At 35.3% G+C, this 18720-nt stretch overlaps 2 protein-coding genes across 3 annotated transcripts; one reads left to right on the top strand and one right to left on the bottom strand.

The window, feature by feature from the left end:
- The first annotated feature begins 2010 nt into the window (after nt 1-2010).
- E2f2 (E2F transcription factor 2) lies at nt 2011-8438 on the top strand. The gene is made up of 7 exons (XM_034984197.2): nt 2011-2224; nt 2340-2449; nt 2529-2630; nt 3001-3172; nt 7279-7368; nt 7703-7781; nt 8096-8438. Exons 1-7 carry the CDS (start codon nt 2114-2116, stop codon nt 8194-8196), a joined length of 765 nt encoding a protein of 254 aa, XP_034840088.1. The 5' UTR covers nt 2011-2113; the 3' UTR covers nt 8197-8438.
- Nucleotides 8425-17689, bottom strand: LOC117996178 (WD repeat-containing protein 46). Of its 2 annotated transcripts, none has more exons than XM_069509317.1 (12): nt 17672-17689; nt 15027-15130; nt 14823-14933; nt 13855-14090; nt 13228-13479; nt 12567-12717; nt 11858-12093; nt 11120-11284; nt 10493-10632; nt 10010-10200; nt 8657-8755; nt 8425-8570 (listed from the first exon to the last, which is right to left on the bottom strand). In XM_069509317.1, the coding sequence occupies exons 2-12, from the start codon at nt 15042-15044 to the stop codon at nt 8448-8450; spliced, it is 1722 nt and encodes a 573-aa protein (XP_069365418.1). In that variant the 5' UTR covers nt 15045-15130; nt 17672-17689; the 3' UTR covers nt 8425-8447. The 2 variants fall into 2 exon arrangements, with proteins under 2 accessions (XP_069365418.1, XP_069365419.1); XM_069509318.1 differs by having other exon boundaries at nt 13855-14084.
- Between the last annotated feature and the right edge of the window lie 1031 nt (nt 17690-18720).

Below are 18720 nucleotides of genomic sequence, written 5' to 3'. Positions count from 1 at the left end.
AAAAACGTTTAATACAAATATTGTTGATCGGTTAGTACAAATATTGACGACTAAATAATGGTAATAATTGTCGTGTTATTCATCGTTACGTCTATTTCATACGCGGTTACACAGTACTTAAATCTACCTATTATTCTATCTACGTACCAACCATACTTCACTATGGTACCAACTGTACAAACTTGTTCTCCAAAGAGTATAATATCTCTTTGCTTTACAATCACGTACCGGTACAATCATAGATTATCTACTATATACTAGAGATAGATGTGCGACTCTAGATTTCTTTTTCAAAGTTACGCGTGTGCTCACATCTAGAGGGCACTAAAAGCGCGCTAGGCGTGCGAGAGCGCGAAAATTTAAATGCTATTTAAATGTACTTTACTACTATATTTTATATTTTTGAACATGTTTAAAAAAAACATCAATAATTCCATTAACGTTTGTTTAAAACACGTTTAAAAATATATATTACAAGACTGACTCTTTAAGATACTAAATTATAAAACACTATAGAAATAAAAAGGTTTTAAGGTTTTGTAAAATATTTTATTTTCATAAATTCGTAACTAGGTACATAAAATACATACCCAAATTCAAGACCCACGAGATTGTGAAATAGGTAACGCTCAAATCCAAAATTTTTGGTTATTCACTTTTCATAACTTTCATATTACTACCACAACTGGTGTATTTCAACGATCTTCAAACTGGTGATTGCAATATTGATAATTCGTAACTATATATTATTTCATTATCAGTCTTGCTTTCTAAATGTTGTCCTACTATCTCTTTTCATTGTTTAAATGGTTTCAAAGAGAGGAGTAGCCAGGTTTTGGAAAGCCATGCAAACATCTGAAAAAGTAATAACATAAAATATGCATTAGTCTATACTTACTTATTGTACTTAATTAGTTGATAGCTGATACCTATAATATAAAAATAACTTAGTCAATAAAGTTCAAAACAAATGTTGTAAGTACACTTAATTACAAAACAAAAAATTTACAGAATTAGTAGTTAATAATCCATAGCAATATGATAAATGCAAAAGTGTGTCAACCTGTCTGTATGCTAGCTTTTTACAGTAAATTTGTGTAACCGTTTATGATGAAAGTTAGTACAGAGATAACTTGCATCCAGGTAAGGACATAGGCTTCTTTTGTCACGGAAAACTCAAACAGTTCCCATGGGATTCCCAAAAACCCTAAATCCACGTAGACAAAGTGGTGGTCATCATCTGTTTGGTACAGAGATAGCTTGCATCAGACGGTTGTAACTTGTAGGCCACATTTATCCCGGAAAATTGGACTTCTCACGGGATTTCTAAAATAGTTTTTCGAGCGGACGAAATCGCAGGAACTATATACCTAGTATCATGATAAAATACCTAATGTGCTAATGGTGCCTTAATGGTGCATAGAGTTTGACTCATTGAAGTAATTTTGAGTTAGATTACGAGTAAGCTGATTTTATACTTACCGAATTAGTCACATCCAGACACACATCGAGATCTCCGTGGCATTTTTCTGCACAAATTTATTCACAGAAAAAACATTTCACAAAGCAAAAACAAGTCCGTAATCCGTAGCCGTGGTCAATCGTTCGGGCATGAATCGAGTCACTAAATCAATCCTTAGAATATAGTTATCGAGGTGGTGAAAGGAAATACAGACTACAGAGTCCTGTTATTAAAGCAGGGTCAGATAAATTTAACAGAAATATAAATATTTACTACAGCACACGAAAACATGAAAACTTGGTTATAAATAATTTATTAATGTCATTAAAATTACAACAATGTGCCCGTCATCTATTGACGTCTTTTGTAAACTGTTCTCTATTTGTTTAGCCGTGCTCGCGCTTAGATGGCACCACAAGCGATTTTCAATTTGCGATTTTTTAATGTTCTAGAGTTGCACCCCTATGGGTACAATCTTATCATCATAGAGTAAAGTAATCTTATCATAATTATGTTATTGGTTATTGGTCTGTACTCTGTGTTTACCTTTTATTTCTGGTCGGTGGTGTTTACAATCCCACCGCAACGCAAAATAAGATAAATAATTATTTATACAGAATTATTAAATAAAAAAGGTGTGAAATTATAGTTATGACGGAATTATACTGTTATAAACGATATGAGAAATCGTTGGGGCTACTTACTACGAGATTTGTGTCACTTCTTCAAAAAGCAAAGGATGGTGTTTTGGATTTAAAAGTCGTAAGTATGCCATCATTTTGTTTGTCAGTTTACGCTCGAAAATAAAACTATTTGAATTCACAAGCGGCGAATTTTGTATTCTAATTATTATTGTGGTTTTAAAATTATATTTCAGGCCACCGACTTACTAGCTGTTAGGCAGAAACGAAGAATATATGATATAACGAATGTTTTAGAAGGAATTGGACTTATTGAGAAACGTAGTAAAAACAGTATACAATGGAAGTAAGTAATTTACTGTTTTACTTTAATAAATATTCATGTCTTCCCTAGAGTTACTTCAACAATACAGTTATTATTGCAGAGGAGCGGCTCCCGATTCTAATACATCAGATATTGGCGTGAAGGTGATCCAATTAAGAAAAGAAATAAATTTGTTGGAAGAACACGAGCAATTATTAGATAAGTATGTTCAAATGTCTATTAAAAATTGATTAACCAGCTTTGTGATAATTCACATTGGAAGTTTTAGGTTCAATTGGATAGTATAATGTTTAAAATTAGAGTGTGTTGATAAAAGTAGCCTGTGTTAATCCAGGATATAATCTATCCCCATTCTAAATTTCAGCCAAATCCATCCAGTAGTTTTTGAGTGAAGAAGTAACATACACACACACACACATATAAACTTGTGCCTTTATAATATTAGTGTAATCCAGGATATAATCTATCCCCATTCTAAAATTCATCTAAATCCATCGAGTAGTTTTTGCGTGAAGAAGTAACATACACACACATACAAACTTGCGCCTTTATAATATTAGTGATAATTTCAGGCAAATGCATTGGATAGAACAAAGTATTAAAAATGTTATTGATGACACAGACAATGAGGCTTTGACTTATGTAACAGAAAATGATATTAAGGAATGCTTTGACGATGATCAAATTTTTGTTTTGGAAGCCCCTCTTGGAGCTGATTTGGCTGTTGGACGTGTACCTAGCAATGTAAGCAATACCTTACCCATAGATTTTTATTTATTTTTATTTAGATACAAGTTAGCCCTTGACTGCAATCTCACCTGATGGTAAGTGACGATGCAGTTTAAGGTGAGAGTGGGCTAATTTGGAAGGAGTATGGCAGTTTTTATAAAACCCATACACCTTTGGTTTCTACACGGCATCGTACCGGAACGCTAAATCGCTTGGCGGCACGGCGGCCGTGGCTAGTTACCACCCACCAGACCAGACCAGAAATTTAGAAATTATAAAATTCCAAATCCCTGCCAGGAATCGAACCCGGGACCTCCCACTAATAAGACCACAGCGCTTACCACTGCGCCAGGGAGATTGACAAATTATAAGAAGTAACTCAATTAGGTAGAATCTCAGATAAAATAATACATGCTATAATATGATAATGTACATACAGTACGCAGCCGAAAGGGATGAACATCTGCCTTTAGAATGACATTTCATCTTTGTAGAGCGTACGCTTTGTCGGTCTCAATGACCAAGGCAGTGCTCTACAAATCTGCTGTCTCTTTCTAAAGATGTATGTATGTATGTATCTAGAAGTGTTATGGATACACACGTGCAGTTATTACTGAACAGCAGCGGCGAAGAGTCAATATAACACGATTCCTATCGGCTTCCCTTTAAGAATTGGCATACCTATAGCGTAGGTACTACTTCACATAAATGTAGGCCAAAGGTTCGATTGTCACGCATGCTAAATTAAAAAAAAAATTAAAAGCATACTGCATAATATCAGCTAATGTAAGTAGGTAGTAAGTAGCAGGTACCATACACCGTACAACCCGCAAGATATCGGCTTTCCCAGATAGATTTTTGCTTAGTATCTATCTCTTTCATTTCCCTAGCGAAAGCGAAAGAAGCGAACTAGGTCTGTCTCGCTTTACGGGTGGCCATCAAGGAGCCCACCAATTTAATCGGGCCCAGTAGGGAATACGAATTTGCAACTCTGACAGGTCAGACAAATTTGACGCAAATAACTCGGTTGGATCCGAGTTACCCTATAATACGTCCAAATTAAAAATTATATTAATATTATTGTTTTAACAGGTACATGCTACTATTTTGAGTATTTTGTATTTTGAAGGGTGATTTGATATTGTTGATACATTTGTTTTTGTGAAGCGGCCATGCTTGTTTGTTTTTAAAGTTGTTACACTAGCGGCACGCTATGATGGCCGGTTTGACACATTACAATAGTGATGTGGAATGTCAATTTATTCTCGAACAAAAAACAATTAAGTTTTGTTTTTGTACCTGATTAAATAGGTTTAATAAAACAAAAATGTATATGTTTATTTAATTTATTTGAACGAACTGAATATTTGAACGAAAATGAATATACATACTTTATATGCACACAAGAAACATATGAATACAAAAGATACCGAAAAAGGTGCCACAAAAGGCCATAATTAATCAGATTCGTCCATACTACTATTTTCACTGTCGTCACTGCTATCATCACATACATTAATAATTATATGTTCGTTTTCTATAATATTATCTATTTTCACATCTCTTTCATAATCTTCCCTTATTAATTTAACAGTTCTATTCACAACCTTTTCCCAGTCTCCTTTAGTCACATGTTCACAAGCTTCTTCTAATAATTTTAGCATTTTTTTTGTGGTAAATGGGGGTTCTGTATTGTGTCTTGCAGCATATCCCTTAATTTGAGCCCACACCAACTCAATCGCATTATACTCACAATGGTAAGGCGGTAACCGTATAACTCTGTGCCCATGTTCTAATGCTATTTCGTCAATGACGTATCGGATCTTGGTTGGTTTGTTTTCTTTTAAAAGACGTACTAATTCCGCTTTTAACATATTCATGTTTGCATCTACGCCATTTTTACGAAGCCATGCGACGATATCAGCTTTCTTTTGGGATTGGGCAGGTGGCTTGTCAATTTGCATCGAGTGGTATGGGGCGTTGTCCATAATTATAATAGATGGTTCAGGGAGGCTACACAACATTGAGGTAAACCATTCAGTAAACTTTTCTCCATTCATGTCTTCATGATAGTCTCCAGTGGTTTTTGACGCAAAAGCCATGAGAGAACCTTCGACAAACCCGTTGATGGTTCCGGCGTGACAAATTATAAGTCGCGATCCTTTTCCTACAGGAACTTTGGAAGTAGATGCTGCTGTGTCATCGTTCCAAGAACGGCCTACAGTATGGTTAGCATTAAGCCATGTTTCATCCAAGAACACAACATTTTGCCAATTTTTGATTTCTTTCACTTGCCGTAAAAAAGTATACCTTGCCATCGCTATATCAAATCTTTCCATCAATATTTTGCGTTTGTTACATTTTTTGTATCGAAATCCAATGGTCTTCAAAATCTTCGTTAAAGAACTTTCCCCACCGAAGAATAATCCAGCTTCCTTCAGTGAATGCACCAACTTTTTTCTTGTTGGATACTCCTTCTGTAAATAGTAGCCGTAAACATGTCTTCGGATAGCATCGGCATCAAAGCTATCGATGCCTACGACTGGTTTTGCTCGTTTTCTCTTTTTTGGTGTGTGAAGTTTATTTTCTTCTGTGCCAGTCTCGCCATATTTTTTTTTAGTTATCCGTCTAACAGTTCGTTGTCCAATATTAAGCGCATCAGCTACGCGTTCAACCACTGACGTTATAGGTAAAATTGGCCCTCCATTTTGAGCTTCACGATCGAAATAGTTACGAAGGCGTATTAGGAACTCACGTGTCTGACTATTTAGAACAGTTCTCTGCGTACGTTCGGTCATATCGACGAAATCCACAACAAAGGGCTTGAACAGAGTCCAAATTAACGAGCAAGGGTCAACAGTAATGCAGTATCAATATTTGAAATCCAAAGCCAGGTCAAAACTATATCACAATCGCATTGCACTGACAGTTTATACTTTTCGAAGCAACGTCAATTCGAAACTGCTTTGTTTTGCATTGAGCATTGACGCGAGTTTGCCGGAGGTAGTAGTTGTGCTAGCCAGCGATCCTATGTGACGATCGTATTAGATTCCATTTTTAAAAATTTATTGATATTTTTTTGCGATTTCAGAGGTTTGTCCACATAGTGAAAATTGTTCATATTCACAAGTACATTCACCCCTTAAATGGTGCAAACTGATTTTTCTACACTTGTATACATTTAAGAAATCAATTTAATAAATAAATTTTGAGTCCTAAACCTAAAACTACATTCGATAAAATTTATGAATCTCTGCACATCACTATCGTCAATAAAGTAATACAATTATTTCCTTCAAAGTCGTTATCAATTAATACGGAACTTCATGAGCGGACAAACGTCAAACCGGCCATCATAGCGTGCCGCTAGTTTAGTAGTGTTTTATTTTGATATAATAAATTGGGGATAGTGATTAATAACTAATAAGTGTAAGTTCACGGTAATTTTGATTCAGTTTGGTAAGTCAAAATCAGAAATGGCCTTAATTCACATAGATTGTTGTTTAACAGATTTCTTGTTACGTAACGATAGTAATTTTTCTAAATTAAATTTTGAAAACAAAAATCGATGGGGATCAGCTGATATTCTTTTAGGTAAGTAAGTACGTTTCCGGCTTCCCTTTTTCAGATTTTCACCCTTCGCCACTGCTGAACAGTTGAACTGACAACAGACTACAAGTTACAACTAATGAAACTATCAATAGATAACTGAAAAGTTATAAAACTGTCATTTAATAACTGCAAATCTGTAGCAATCTTTAAAGAGGTGTGAGATTGTAACTGAATGGGCAATGACATCATTTTGTGTTAATGTAAAAGTAACCTATTTAACCTATTTTGCATAGTGTTACGAGTTAAATTTACATTGGTTTTGGACAGGCTTTAATATGTCTATATTATGGTACATCTGTCTCATTTTAACTCTCAATAGGTAGTCTAAGTAAAGGCATAGACAACATAGTCTAAAATCTATAGACCTCAGCCTAAGTTAGTCCCCAGATGCTGACTTGAGTTGACACAAATAGATCACTTCACCCTCATGACTTCCACAATCTATTTATGGACAATTATTATACTAGTATTTTTGCTTTTAGATTAATATTTTTATATTTTCTTCCCAGGAGCCAGGAAAAGATCATAATTTTTTTTTACATGTAAAATCAAACAATCCCATTGGAGTCATATTATTGTCTGATGTGGAAAAAGAAATGGTGAGAAATGGTCGATTCTTTAATATATTTGATTTAATACTTTAAATTTTTCTCTCCGTAAGAACCATCCTCCTACTTCAAGGAATATTATAAAAAAAGAATTAGCGAAATCAGCAACACATTCAGCGATTCATTTTTATATATAGAAAAAAAAGGAAAGTGTCCCGTACCGGGTTAGCGCGGGGGCTGTGTGGGTGTGCGGGGCGTCCCCACCTCGATTTCCATCCCGAGCTGTCGCGTACTATAACTCTGTCGAAGTCATGGGCATCATCTAGTATGACAGAGAGTTATTTGTATTCTTATAAATTACGTCAAAACAAAAGTATACTTTCAGGTAACAGAGGATGAAAACATGGACCAAGAAGTGCAAAGTTACACTGATGCTGCTGACGATAATGTATTGCAATACCCTAGTAAGTACCCAATAACTATTTTCAAACAAGTTCTTGTCACAAAATCATCACACAATATAGATATTATGATATAACGTTAGTTTTAGTGTAAGTAAAACCTGAAAGTAGTTTGTTCAGAATCAGTAACAGAATCGAGCGCAATCATGTATACACTGTCATATTTTGACCAAAAATTGGCGCCAATTCTGTTGTCTTTCTCTAAACTAAATTTAGAGTATCTGCATCTTTTTCGTTTTAATATTGCTAAAACGGGACAGAACATGAGTTTTATATTTGAAAACTAATGCACTCTAGTAAAAGTTTTTCTTTTCCAGATTACCTTGTAAGATTAAGTCCACCTGCTAGCAAGCAAGACTTTTCTTTTTCATTGCGTGGATCGGAAGGTTTATGCGATCTCTTTGATATTCCTTGTTAAAAATCATGTTAGTTTCATATACATTTTTATATACCTACGTAATTAGTGATCTATGAAATACTTTTAGGTTAGTTTTGATAATCGAGTTATTATTTTATGATCTCCGAGAATGTAAATAAATCTTGTGAATAACATCAAAAATTCAGATAATCATGTGTAAAAAACTTTTTTTATGTATTTCTTTATTTAGAGGATGTTGAGAAGTTGTATTAAATTAAGTAAAATCAATTTCTTTATTAAAACTATGTGTTTTATTTCTTAGAATTAGGCTTGGGAACAAATCTATCTAGAACACCAAATGAGTGTTTAGGTATATTTTGTTTTTCTGAATCAGCAAGTATCTTCTTTGCTTCGATTGCTCTATTTACAAATTCCTGAAAAAAATAATTCATTGAATCAATCAAATATTTTCAAAAATAAATGGGTTAGGTATTTTTTTCCTGAATTAATTTTTTCTTACTTTTTTTGCTGTCTCCTTCATGATTTTCTTTCTCGCAATGTTGGTTTTGCCTTTCTTCTTATGTCTCGGCGTAAAGTCCACTTTCTTCGGTTTTAAATACTAAAAAAATAAATTAGATTTTATTTACGACTATCTAATTTCAACCCATAAACATTTCACTCAATAATTTATCTATATCTATACTAATAAATAAAATTGAAGTGTCTGTCTGTAGTTTCGAATTAACTACCTCATATTAAGCTCATGTATGGTTATTTGAACTGTACCATAACTAAATCACACGTTTTTAAAATTTTTGTCGTGTCTGTCTGTCAGTTTGAACGGGCTAATCTTCGGAATGGCTGAACCTATTTTGACGGGACTTTCACAGACAAGTAGAGGGTTAACCAAGGAGTAACATATAGGCTACTTTTTAACCCACTTTCAAAAAAGGAGTTGTGCTATGTACCTACATCGAAATCTCCGAGATTTCTGAACCGATTTGAGTTTTACTTTTTTAATACTTTGCGACAATTGTCCTATAAAAATTTTGATTCCAACCTCAATCCTAATGCTGCAGGGGACCAGACCACCAAAACTTGATGGGATAGGATTTAGAAACTGTTGGTTATAAACTGATATTGGAGGTAAAGACTGGTTGAACACGAGGACCAAACTCCTCAAGCCTGATGCTGTAAGGAATTGCATTCCTAAATTGTGGTCCCACAGGATTTTTAAAGAATCGTCCATGTAAATGTTTTACGAAATTTGGTACAGAGATACCATCCAGGGGACGGGCTACTTTTTGTCCTGCAAAATCAAGTTTTCACGGGGTTTTTAAAAACAAAAATCCATGCGGGCAAAGCCGCGGGCATCATTTGCTAGTTAATATAATAGATCCATCATCAAATTTTTTTTCGTGGACGTGGACGTTTTTATCGCGAACTAACCAAACTGTAATACAAGTGAAAACCAACCACAACAACTAAAAAGCCCGCTAAAACACGTCACTTACGCGTTACTAGAAGTTTTCTGCTAGTTAATATAATAGATCCATCATCAAATTTTTTTTCGTGGACGTGGACGTTTTTATCGCGAACTAACCAAACTGTAATACAAGTGAAAACCAACCACAACAACTAAAAAGCCCGCTAAAACACGTCACTTACGCGTTACTAGAAGTTTTCTGCTATTAAACTACCTTTTACGTCAACTAAGGAAAAGTATATTAAAATAATGAGGGAACTTCTGCTTAAGGTGTTTTGACTTTACTGCTCAAGTATTTGGAGGCGCCGGGATAACCTAACCTGGGTTTAACTGGTAATGTGTGGTAAGCTTTCAAAAATAAACGTTTTTTCTTTCTTTCTAACTTACCAAGAGATTATTCCTAGCTTCCATTTTGTCTTTCATAGTAGGCACATCTACTTCCATAACATCAAACGGATTGAGAGAAATAAGCTCTGCAGGAATCTTCTCAAGTAGCGCCTTAACTTCGGCTTCCTTCCTTTGTTTTTTGTTTTGGAACGGATTGCTCTCGAGGGCGTCGAAGTTTGGTTCACCACTGCCTGTAATAAAGGAAATTAATAATAATTTTAACAAAAACTTAATATGAGTATAATGCATAATTTTTTTGAGAAAGGACTCACTAATTTGCCCCACGTGTCAACAGCTATCATGTCAAAACGCCGCCGTAAAAGCGATTTTGCATGGAAAATATAAGTAAAGAAAGACTTGCAGAATGAAATAGGTAGGATATTTTTATCCCAAAAATCAAAGTTTCCACAGGATTTTTGAAACCAAAATCGTGGACATCAATCACCTAGTCAAAAATTTTTTTTATAAGTAACAAAGATTTACCTGGTACAATGATGCTTGAGAATCCTTTGCTAGTGCCTATTCCTAAAACATCTTCATATGGGCAAAATTTTAAATTGTTTATGGATTTTGCCATTCTATGCCTTAAATATGGCCTTTCAGCTGTTTGGGTACAACAATTACTGAAATAAAGATTACATATTATTGAAATAATCTTAGATTGACTACATCATCATCATCATCAGCCTGTGGACGTCCACTGTTGGACATAGGCCTTCCCTAAAGAGCGCCACCACACCCGGTCCTCAGCCTTCCTCAACCAGCCACTTCCCGCCAGCCTCTTTATATCGTCAGTCCATCGTGCTGGAGGGCGTCCCACACTACGCTTGCTTAAACGCGGTCTCCACTCAAGGACTTTACTCCAAGATTGACTACAGTCATACTAATATTATAATTGCGAAAGTGTGTATTTATCTGTCTGTTACCTTTTCACGGCCCATCCGTTTAACTGATTTATATGATATATCTTGCATCCCAGGGATGACATAGGCTACTTTGTATCCCGGAGAATCAAAGTTCTCAAGTTTTCAAAAACCGGACGAATATTTTATAGATGCCTTGTCTCATTTTAAAATAAAATAGCGAAAGTAAACTAGAAAAATTTAATACCTGTATATTTCCACAATTTCTCCCAGACCCACAGCCAACATATCTTTTTGCGAAAACTCTAAATCTACGGGAGCTGACCGCAGTTTATAATGTTGCAATGGTCCATCCAGATTTCTGATGTCCCATATTTTTAAACTTCTGTCCACTCCTGATGTTGCCATGTACCTAGAAAAATTTATTGTAAAAAAAATGTTAAAATTAAAAACAATGAGTCTCTTTTGAAGCTTTTTAGGGTGCCCTATTACTGAGCCTCAGCTGTCCATCTGTCTTGTCTGCTTGTCAGCGGGCTGTATATCATGAATCGTAATAGGGAGAGTGTATTTATTTCTATTGCCACTATAATAAAAATTTCAAAATTGTCGCCATGCAAATTAAAAAAAAATTGTGTTATAATTCTTGTACAGTAGTATGGAACTCTTCGTGTGCAAGTCCATCCCGCACTTGGTCAGTTTTTTTAATAAATATGCAAACATTGTTTTGTGGTGTAAGAACACACTCTAGAGTAACGATCAACATTGCTATCTTTCTTCTCTCTGGGCTCGTTTCTGCACTTAAATGTTTCCGTCTGTTGTGCATGCATGGCCCCTCGCTGCCGAAGTTTTCACTCCAGCCATCCAAGCTCGCTCGAGAAGCCTAGTAGCCTATGCTTGCTTATTCCTTGTATAAATTACAAGGGAGCCTCTGAGCACAGCTTTGATTGCTATTGCTATTGATTTAGAGAGTACAGAGATTACATACATGCCCCGGTTATCCACAGCAATTGCAGTCAAAGGTGTTTTATGGCACAATATCTTAGCCAAAGGTTTCTTCACTGTTGGAGACCAAAGGGAAACTACTCCTTTCGAATTTCCCAAGCATAATGTGGCATTGTATGGGTTCTGTGTCATGACAGGTGTCCGTCCCATGTGGTTGTTGTAGTGTCCGACTATTTCTCCTATTGATATATCTAACCATGACATAAATCCGAATTCGTTCTGTAACAATATTTAACAATCCATCTTTAAAGTTTGTACATTCCGTAATTTTTCACATGGCATGTGAAAAGTACAGAAGTGTTTAAAAAATATACTTCATAGATAATTATTATGCTCGTGATGTCACAGACTTCCACCACTGAACTCATTTGATACCATCATTGAATTGTCATCATCTCAACCCATCGCCGCCCCACTAAGGAGCAGGGTTTCCTCAGATGGAGGATTAATTTAACTCCACCCCACTGGCTAAGTGTGGGTTGGCAGACTTCACACACCTTTGGGAACATTATGGAGAACCCTCATCTGGCTTTGGTTTTCTAACGATGTTTTCCTGCACTGTTAAAGCAAATAGGTAGTATTATTTAATTGTGTAAACTTTTCTTTGTAACAAGTATAGTTTTAGATCATAATATGTATAATGTTATTCATATCTGGAAAGTAACATAACAAAGTAATAAAATTCAACTTACAACAGCAGCTAATAAAAAGTGGTATGGCAGAAATTCCATCCTCAATATCTTGTCCATTTTTTTTATGCAATGTAATTCGATTCCTGTATTATCATAAATGTATAACCATTCCTTTTGAGCAGCAGCAATCATAGTTTCAACGTGTAACCAACTGTAAGTAAAAAAATCATCATTTTTTTTAAAGAATTTGAAAGGAGTCTCTAGTTAACTAGTTGACCTACCTTCTTTCTAAAGATATAAACTACAACTTTTACAATTAACTATAGTAGTTATTTATAAAAAAGTGCCTCATCATCATGACCTTCCTTATCCAGCCGCTTCCTGCCACCCTTATATTGTCAATCCATCATGCTGGAGGGTGCTACTGCTTTAGCTTACTGGTGGTATGGACTAAGTCAGTATCCTAACTTATCACGCTGCCATGAAAGTGCCTGATCCACAAATTAAAGTCGTTGAGCCAATCATGGAAAGGGATTGCCCTTTCCATAGGCATTTCCCTGAAGGATAATACCCAGAATAAAAAATCCGCAGGATAACCAAGGTCACTGACATAAAAAGTATGTATAGCTATTGTAAATAAGGATCCTTTAACACATAAATTATTATTCAAGTTTTCTAAGAAGCCAGTTTTGTACAGTTCAAATGAGGTTGTTCAAATTACCTGATGTCATGTATAGATTCCATAACATTAATTTCAAAATGTAGCTTCTTGGTCACCCAGTCAAAACCTGCAAGATGGCCCTTTTTACTGCCCAGTAACAGATGCCTGCCATTGTGGGAGTATTTGGCTTGGTATGGACCGAAGGCAAGGTCCAATTCAAATATCTTAGTGGCCGCTGTGATATCAACATTATCAGCAATGACTTTTTGTGTTATACCTGTTGTGAGGTTGTCTTCATCTACTTCTAGAAAACTAATGAGAAAAAAGAGATTATGTACCTACATATTTAAAAATGAATCACCAATGCATATTTATTGCATGCTTTTAATCATAGTACAAGTTTGAAAATTGCCTGAGTTCCATATAGATTTTAATTTCTTTCATTCATCCTAATAATTTACCATACATATATTTATGCATACTCATCTGCAGTATATTTTTAAGTACTTTATGTAATAATATAATACTGTAACGCCTGTGCGTTTATGGTAAAAGATTTATATATCTATATAGTTTTATAATCGAACAAACATGGTGTTCTGTTGAGACATTTGTGCAAGAGACCTTCATGCAGCAGTGCATGTGTATCAGTGGAGACAATGATGATGACGATTACAGTAAACTTACCCTTGGTCCTCGGTCAGTAAAATATCAGCTCTCACAGCCTGTTCCTCGGCATACTTAAACTTGTTTTCTCTCTTCTTTAATTTCAATGCATACAAGGGGTGTCTCACACCCTTCCCTATTCCTTCACCTCTTGTATGGTGTTCTAATTTCTCAGGGTTTATTGGAGCCTTGCCAGGATACTGTGCAGCTTTCTTTGTGTCAATATTCTTTGTTTGAACATTTTTGTTTTGCTGTTTCTTATAAGAATAAAATAATATTCAACAATCAATGAAAAAACTTTTAATAAGTGAATTTTGTATTATCTTACGTTAATATGTAGTAACTAGCTGATGCCCTCGACTTTGTACGCATGGATTTAAGTTTTTAAAAATCCTGTGGGAACTCTTTGATTTCCCATGAAAAAAAGCAGCCTATGTCACTCTCCAGGTCTTTAAATATACCCATGCAAAATATAACATCAATCTGTTGCTGTTGCGACGTGATTGACAGACAAACCAACAAACAAACACACTTTCGCATTTATAATATGGGTACTGATTATTCTATTATTTATAATTATTACATAATTATTATATTAACTTTTGTCAGCAATCATCTCGTGAAATTCAGGCGCTGTTGTTAGATCCAAGAAAAATATTATCAATTAATCATAGATCATATCAATCAATCATAGGTTTGGTCTGTTGTGCATAGGATAACAAATAACAATATCCATACTTATATTATGAGAATATGAATGTGTATCTGTTTGCTAGCTTTTCACTTTTTCGATTTTGATGAAATTTGGTACAAGTTTACATCCCCGGGAAGAGCATACTGCAGAGGATAGTTTTTTTCGCAGAAAATTAAAGATTACCCGCGGGATTTTTAAGAAACCTAACGCGCGGACAAAGTCGCGGGCATCATCTAGTAATAATTCAGTCAGTCATTAGATGGCAAGCTTGGTAAGTATTTCTTTTATAACTTACTCTATATTTTTGACCTTTTAAAATCTTTGATGTGGATTTAATTTTAAACACCTTTACATTTTGATCCTTGTCCTCATCTTTATTATCACTCTCAGTGTCAAAATATCGGACCTGAAAATTGGTTTGTTTAGAGAAATTATAACCTTATTTAATTGAATTATGTAGTTACTATTAAATTCTTATGTAACTTGTTATGTTACCTACCGTCTTTTTTTCTTTCATTATATTATAAAAGGAAATTAATTCCAAATATCGCCAAAATAATTAATTTACAAAAAAATCAAATGCAGAAACGCCATGCGTATCACAGTGGCCCTACAGCATTGCCGTAAACTGACATGTGACATCGCAATAGAAATATCCTTAAGAACCGTGATCGTTACAGTTGATAAATTTGCTATCGCGGACGACTAATGCACTATATCGCATTTGGTCATTATCGACATTTTGATGACGTATTGGTAGCACGGACCTATTTATAACCCGACTAAATCGAATATCTATGGTAATCACTTGGTAATCTAGCAATTTACATGGACATAACAGTCTCCTAAATTTGGCTACGTTACTTATTACAAATAAGTAGTTAGTCTGTGGTACCTAACTATTTAGAACCCCAGACCACAGAGTACAATTTTTTGTTGTTTTTCCTTAGTTTACCCGTTTGTTTTTTGTGATTAATTATTCTGCAACTTTGCTTGCTCCTCGGACTCCGGAGACTTAGTTTTTCTCACTGAACTTATACGCAAATGCCTGGGCACTGATTTGCCTAAGTATTGGGACCCTTATTGACGGACTGTGGCTGCTTCGAGAAGTTGTTGTGTGACGAGGTGTGGTAGAAGTTAGAAATCGTAAGTTAACAAACGTTATCATTCAATACAAGTGAAGGCTCTCATGCGGGTTTCCTTACGATCTTCCTTTTCCTTCACAGCTAAGCAAGTGATATTTAGTTGTTACAATGGTATTAAACTCCGAAAAGTTAGAGGAGTTTTAACAGCGTTTCATAAAGTACCTATTATACAAATTGAGTCCATTGCTACTGGTGGTTATGACTTCATAGTAAGTACCTCCACACTACAAGTGCTTTCTCGAGTATGTTTCCTTATGTACCTAGAGCTGCCTAAAACGTTGCTCTTCATATGAAAGTTTGGATGTTTCTTACTCCTTCGCACCACAAATATTTAAAGAAACAATTTGGATTAGCTAAATTAGTAACAAAGATACCATATACACAGATTCTAAAGTCTTCGCAGACAACGTCATACCTAAACAGAAGCTGATAGTGCCTAGTGGTATAGATTAAGCAACACAGTCAGTGGTCACTTACTCAGTTATCATAATTTTTTTCAGGCAAAGGTGATACAGTGCTGCATTCATTTCTTCATCCTGACAAAGATATGGATTGGGATATGTTGTGAACTCGAGCTCTTGGACCCCGTGCAGAGACAAATAAAATAATGAATGGTGCCAGATTAGATTTATAAGAAGCAGATGATGATATAATTAAAATGTCAGAATCTAATCTACTTTAATAAAAGAAAACATAAAAATCATCAAACTGTTGTTTTATTTGCCTAAATAATTCAAATTCCAAAGTAATTTCCAAAGCTAAATCAATTAAATCAGAAAATGATTTGACTTTTGGACATTACTTTGGGGAATAATTTTAGAAGAAGTCCCCCGAAGAGCCTAGTGGTTAGGATGTCCACCTCTGAATAATTGAAGGTTGGGGGTTCAATTCTAGGTACGCATCTCGAGTTATGTGCGTTTTAAACAATTAATTATACTTAACTTGATTAAGCGGTGAAGGAAACATCATGAGGAAATCTGCATGCCTGAGAGTTCTCCATATTGTTCTCAAAGGAGTCAAAGGTATACTATTATGTTCAGCCTGTCGCTGGCTCACTATAGAGTACGGTTCTCTTGAGTGTGAGAAGAGTTTTGGCCATAGTCTACCATGCTGGCCAAATGCGGATTGGTAGACTTCACACACCTTTGATAACATTTTGGAGAACTCTCAGGCATGCAGGTTTCCACACGATGTTTTCCATCACCGTTAAAGCAATGATATTTAATTATTTACTTAAAATGCACATAACTGTTCTTCAAGAAGTTATAGGTGCGTGTAAAAAGTACTCTGTGATTCTCATTTCTCAGTGTTAGTATACCTCTATATTTAATGTACTCTGTGCATCAAACCTACTAATGAAAGAGTCATCACATATTCTTTTAAAAGTACTTATGAGACTTATATTAATCTAAAAATGCTTTTATACTATTATACTAGCTTCTAAAATTAATAATTGATTTCTTATCTAGCAGAAGAATTACTATAGCCTTTTTTAATCCCTTTCATAACTTTATTTTAATTAATATGAGTAGTAAAACGATTTGCGGATAGCTTATGTCACTGATAAAAACACCTCTCGAGTTGTTTCAATGAAAACCTCATTTGACGTAACATTTGTCGAGGTTCTTATATGACATCAAACTTCAAAACGCGTCCGCAATAGCATTTTTCATACAATAAATTTTATCGATAGTGTAAATGAACTGTCAAAACATTTTTTTGTCCACATCTATCCTTTGTGGACTGTCTCACCGAACCGTGATAGGAAAACCATATTTTGACATTGATGCTGTCATTAAATGATAGGTGCAGTCGATTCGCAATCGGCCTGCGGTTGTTTGACAGCTACAATGTCACGATCGCAATCATCTCTGATTGGTTAATGCTCGCTCACTATTGGCCACAATGCATTGTTGCAACAAGACCCTCACAAATTCAGCCAATCAGAACAATTGAGATTGTAATAATGATTGATGCAGGTTTTAGACAATCGCCCTACTGCGTATGTGACATTGACATTTACAATGACAATCAAAGAGTATGATGACAATGACCACACCACAGACCAGTAATCGGACCACACCATGATAATCATGGTGTGGTCCTCTTACTCTATACTCTTTGGACTACACGTCACAATAACATCCATACTTTGATGTTATTGTTCTGTGATGACTGGTGATCATTCATCTAAGAGGCCTTAAAGGACTGTTATCCAGGGCCGTAAAATAAATTAAAAAAAAAAAAAAAAATCATCTAAGCTGGTGATCTATGATGGGTGATGACCTTAGATGTAATGATGTAGTATAGGTACATCTAAGATGTATACTATCTCTATGGTGATGACACAGAGTGATGACATCTATCATCTATATGACAAATGAGCATAGATTATCTACCTAGGTATGACCTAGGTACGCTATGATGGCGGATCCACATGCTTACGACAAACAGCAAACACTGGTATAGGCTATAGATCGACCGAAAAGTGTAGAAATTAAATGAGGAAGCCACTTTCGTTCTTGTGGTAACACTAACACCATGTATACTGCAATCAAAACAATATTGATATTTGATATTTTTTAAATAACGAATCTGTTTGCCTCAAATTGCCACAAGCGTCTAGCTTTGGCCTTTGATCTAATCTGTGACACTTAAAAAAACTAGGAATATGGGTAATTGCTATTGAGTAGGTATCGATAAAATAAAAATGATTTGTTAAATTATTCTACCTCTAAGGTAAAACCAATATTATTGGTATCATAGGGAGTTAGCATAATATTAGGTATCTTATCAGTACCTATCACATAACTAAAACCATCCATTAATGAATGACTAACGACCTCTCTGACGATCTCCATGTCGCAGTGGTGACTGAGCATAGTGGTCTTATAAGTGGGAGTACGATGTCCGGCAGGCGGCAGGGGCAGTTTGGGAATAGGTAGGTACATAATTTCCAAATTGTCTCTGGTCTTTTCAGGTGAGAGGCTTTAGCCCTGTGCTTTAGCCGTGGCTAGTTAGCACCAGCAAAGCCGTGCCGCCAAGCGA

Source organism: Maniola hyperantus, chromosome 3 (assembly GCF_902806685.2).
Source record: "Maniola hyperantus chromosome 3, iAphHyp1.2, whole genome shotgun sequence".
NCBI classification, from domain to species: Eukaryota; Metazoa; Arthropoda; class Insecta; order Lepidoptera; family Nymphalidae; genus Maniola; species Maniola hyperantus.
The sequence above is the reverse complement of the archived record's forward strand: the minus strand, read 5'-3'. Positions and strand labels throughout refer to the sequence as shown.

What these genes read in the sequence shown, in the direction of transcription:
- E2f2 (XM_034984197.2), top strand. Translation starts at nt 2,114, where the DNA reads ATGACGGAATTATACTGTTATAAACGATATGAGAAATCGTTGGGGCTA. An exon ending in TTGGACGTGTACCTAGCAAT is followed by an intron (nt 3,173 to 7,278) that starts GTAAGCAATACC and finishes TTTTCTTCCCAG; the next exon opens with GAGCCAGGAAAAGATCATAA. An exon ending in CTGATGTGGAAAAAGAAATG is followed by an intron (nt 7,369 to 7,702) that starts GTGAGAAATGGT and finishes GTATACTTTCAG; the next exon opens with GTAACAGAGGATGAAAACAT.
- LOC117996178 (XM_069509317.1), bottom strand. An exon ending in GAATCTATACATGACATCAG is followed by an intron (nt 12,718 to 13,227) that starts GTAATTTGAACA and finishes TTTTACTTACAG; the next exon opens with TTGGTTACACGTTGAAACTA. An exon ending in CTCAAGCATCATTGTACCAG is followed by an intron (nt 10,201 to 10,492) that starts GTAAATCTTTGT and finishes CCTTTATTACAG; the next exon opens with GCAGTGGTGAACCAAACTTC.